We start from the raw sequence: 4,240 nt of genomic DNA, 5'->3' as shown, positions 1-4,240 counted from the left end.
CAGTAATAATTTGTGTTTCTTTCATGTTCTGCGGATCCATTATCATCAACTTCCTGCTCGGTCGACGTTACTCCCCTGAGCCGTTTGCTGCTATGGGTTCATGTTTGGTCTCAACCGGGACAGGACAGGGTGCCCTGTGGATATTTTATTATATTATTTTTTCATAGCCTTGTTCTTCTCTTGTGTTTCAGAGCTGTCTGAGTGCGGTGCATGAAAGGGGAAGTATGTCAGCAGGCTGGATTATCGCCCGTAATCCATCAGATCATCCCGCGGCCCGCCACCCAGCGCCTCCATCTTTAAATAGACGGCCGAGATGAGAGGTGGAGGATTGGAGCCCGGCAGGGAAAAGGGGAAGCTAGAAGTGTGTGTGTGTGTGTGTGTGTGTGTGTGTGTGTGTGGGGTGGGGGGCAGAAGAGTGAAAGTGTGAATACGTGAAAGCATGAGCAAAGGATAAAAGGCCCCAAAAAAATTAAAAAGCGAGCACAGACAAAGAGCTTAAACCATATTCGGAGATCAGAAAGGTGGAGTTATTATTTATGTGAAGGGGAAATAGTTTGAGTCACAGTGAGAAACTAATGCCACGCTTTAAAATGTAAAAGTGCAATAGAAGTATGTTAAGTAAGTTTAAAGTGATTTTAGTATTAACAGTTTAGAAACTGCCACAACTACAATATTAAAATGCAGCGTGCACGTTTATGCTTCCATAAAGATTATAGAATATAACCATATAATGGAAAGCTATCTTTTTAACAGTAGTAGAGATATCCCTAAAGTTCCTCTAGAGGCTAAACACGTAAAGCTGTTTATAAAAGTTCGGATCCACGTCCACACTACAACAACAACAACAACAAGTGATGACACCCCCTGCCCCTGCAGAGTAAATAAAGGGGTCACTGGTTCCATAACCTGTTCTTTACCTCCATGCTGGTGCGGTTGCACTGGTGAGTGTCGGCAAACCAGCCGTCTCCTGTTGCACACTGGTCCAGGTCGATGTCTTGAATGTTGACGTCCACGCGGATCACACCTCTGACGCAGAAACACACACACACACACACACACACACACACACACACACACAGGAGGGAGGTTCACACACGTGTGTCAGCGTAAAGAAATAAAAAGACTGACTATCATCAGACCTGCGAGGCCTTAAAGTGGATTCCCTTTCAAACGTCAGATTTAACTTTGTTATTTCAAACATGTTTTTATTCCACATGCTCATCAAAACAGCTTCCTGCTTGCGGATGAGACGGGAAGCGTTCGCATTCACAGAAGTCATATTAATTGTCCATCTGTTTGGAAACTGCCTCTGTGTCTCTCTGTAGGAAGGAGACGTTTTGCTGTGAAGTCCCAGGTTTTACAGTTGAGCTCATTCAACGCCAAATGTGAAATAAAAAACTAATTTGATGCGCCGGTTTTGCAGAAAACTGCTACAAAATGACGTCTCTCAGATAAAACGTGAAGAATTTAACAATAAATTCTAAACGAGGCCTTTCGAAATTGACCCCTGGTTGAGCGACTCCTCTGGCTGTATAGAAGTCTATGCTTCATGTGTTAAAGCTGCATTCTCTCTCCTGACCACCAGGGGGCGACTCCTCTGGTTGTATAGAAGTCTATATAAATGACTCTACTTCTCTTGATTTATTCCCCCAGTAAACTTTGTAAACATGAGTTTATGGTCTCAAAGTAAGTTATGGTCCATTTACAGACCATAAAGCAGGGGATGCTTTAGGGCGGGGCTACAAGGTGATTGACAGGTCGCTGCCGCTACCAGAGTTGTATATACGCCGTCACTCCTACATAATTACAAATATGGTAACTTAAAAAAAAAAACATGGCGGCGTCCGTATTCGCCGAACTTAAGGTTTCAAAACGTCTATAAAAACTATATTGAATAAAATGTTCAATGTAATCTGAAGAGTGAAATCGACCAAAATGTCTTCATAGTCCAAAAACTAAAATAGTAACGTTTATTCTTTTTCACAAAGATGTTTATTCAACTAAAACAAGATGAGCTTGACTAAACTAACAAGGCTATTGCGTGTGTGTGTGTGTGTGTGTGCGCGTGTGTGTGTGTGTGTGTGTGTGTGTGTGTGTGTGTGTGTGCGCGCCCTAACCTGAACTCTGGCGTGAGGTCGGGCTTGAGGCCGTAGAAGGACGTGGACAGGGTGAGCATCCAGTCGGAAACGAAGAGTCCGTCATCGCAGTCGAGGAAGGGGGCGTGGCCCCAGCGCACCCCGCTGTGATTGGTCACGTAGCTGTCGCCCTGCCTCCACTTGGGCGTGTCCAAGGTGCTGAGGTCGTTGAGGAGCACCCGCTTGGACAGGGCCGCCGTCGGCTTTTTGGACTCCGGGAATTTAAAGCTCCGGAACCAGCTGTCGTCGGGGGCGGGGGCCGGCGGGTGCAGGCTCCCCCAGGCCTTGGACAAGTCCTGGAGGATGATGGTTTGCACCTTGGCCGTCGGGTTGCGGGAGGCGCAGAGCACCAGCTGCGGCGCCGGGGACGTCGGGTCGGCGTCGAAGGTGAGCAGGGCCCGCCGGATGAGCAGGTCGGCCTCCAGGAGGGCGCGGACCAGGGCGTGGTACCACTCCATGTCCTCCCGCACGGTGCTCTCCCGCAGGTCACTGGCCTGGAAGATCATGTTGAGGAAGTTGGCCGTGTTGGCCAGCGCGTCCAGAGCCGGCCGGAGGGCGGCGCCGAAGCTGCCGGGCGGCGACCCGGACAGACCCGGCGGGCTGTACGCACGCGAGCAGCGCGCGGCCTCCAGCGCCAGCGGGTCTCTGGTGTACAGGAAGGTCTCCGCTGGGGACCAGTCATCTTCCTCCTGCGTGGGAGCTCCAGACGGATCTGTGGGCCCGACAGGGCTGGAGGGGGAGGTGGGGGAGGTGGGGGAGGTGGAGGTCCCCGTGCTGTTGGTCAAAGAGTCCGTGCTGTTGTCCGCCGGGACTCCCGGCGTGAAGCCCGGAGTCACCTGCGCTCCGAGGAGGGACGGGAGCAGAAGAAGAAGAAGAAGAAGAAGCCAAACGGGACCCATCCTGAATGTAACCTGAAGGAGAAGAAGAAGAAGAAGAGGAGGAGGGGGTCACACTCCTACACCTCCTCTTGTTGACCCCTTGTGTCGTTCCCTTGAGGATTCACCAAACAAAACACAAGACGTCACGTGGTTTGGACTTTCTTCATCTTCCCGTGCGCGCGGCGCTGCAGCAGCAGGTGTCCGGGAGGAGCATCGGCCACTCGCGGTGTCTGCGGCGCTCACGCTCGGAGCGCACGGCTCCATCTGCGCACGCGAGCGCGCTGGCACTCACACGAAGAGATCATGAAACCCGCGTGCCCGACGTGGTGGAGGTGGAGGCCGGAGGAGGCGCCCCCCCCCCCTCCGCTGTCTGGTCGCGTGGCTCCGGTTCTGCAGCCAAAAAGCTCCGGGGCAAAGCGGCGTGCACGAGGAGGGGGAGGGGGGCCTCAAAGTTGAGGGATTCTCATGTTCATGTGAGAGGAGGAGAAAAGTGTGTCGTATGGAGGGATGGAGACTCACTCTCCTCCTCTTCTTCTTCTCCTTCTTCTTCTTTCTGCCGCTCTGCTATCTGTTGCTCCAACGAGCCTTCAGCCCATCTGACTGAGACTTGTGATGCTCATCCATCCTCCCTCCTTCCCTCCTTCCCTCCCTCCTTCCCTCCCTCCCTCCACTCAGTGCCTCCCTCCTCCGTATATCGACAGGGATGCTCACCAGTGCTGAAAGGTGATGAGAGTGGTACATCTGTTGTGTGCGTGTGTGTGTGTGTGTGAGAGGATGATGAGGGTTAAGCTCCGCTGCAATTGAGCGTCCATCAAGAACCCCCCTGCTGAATGGATGGATGGATTAACCCCTCCTCCTCAGAGAGAGGAGATGGGGATGTTCTTTTACTGCACACACACACACACACACACACGCACGCACACACAGGAGAAGATCATAGATGATGACACATGTAGATTATTACAGGTAACAACAACAACAATCAGAGATCTTCAGTTTGTTTGCCCTGTCAGGGAATTCCCCTGCTTCAGTGTGTGTGTGTGTGTGTGTGTGTGTGTGTGTGTGTGTGCGTGTGTGACCATCATTATACACTTTCTTTGTGTGTGTGTGTGTGTGTGCTCATCAGTCTGGATGAGCGATGCTGCATGAGAAGTGTGAGAAGAAGAAACAACAGAGAAGAGAGAGAGAGGCGAAAATGAAGCGTGCTCGCTGGGAGAAGTGATGCAG

The 4,240-nt window shown here is 51.6% G+C and overlaps 1 protein-coding gene across 1 annotated transcript in view; it reads right to left on the bottom strand.

Moving 5' to 3' along the window:
• si:ch211-156l18.8 (probable G-protein coupled receptor 179) overlaps nt 1-3,034 on the bottom strand; it is a 19,781-nt gene extending 16,747 nt beyond the window's left edge. The window contains exons 1-2 of the mRNA XM_034535241.1: nt 2,118-3,034; nt 918-1,026 (exon numbers count right to left, since the gene is read on the bottom strand). Coding sequence (XP_034391132.1) covers nt 918-1,026; nt 2,118-3,034 — 1,026 coding nt within the window. The remainder of the gene's footprint in view (nt 1-917; nt 1,027-2,117) is intronic.
• Nucleotides 3,035-4,240: the final 1,206 nt, after the last annotated feature.

The sequence above is a fragment of the Cyclopterus lumpus genome, chromosome 1 (genome assembly GCF_009769545.1).
Source record: "Cyclopterus lumpus isolate fCycLum1 chromosome 1, fCycLum1.pri, whole genome shotgun sequence".
NCBI lineage: Eukaryota > Metazoa > Chordata > Actinopteri > Perciformes > Cyclopteridae > Cyclopterus > Cyclopterus lumpus.
The sequence above is the reverse complement of the archived record's forward strand: the minus strand, read 5'-3'. Positions and strand labels throughout refer to the sequence as shown.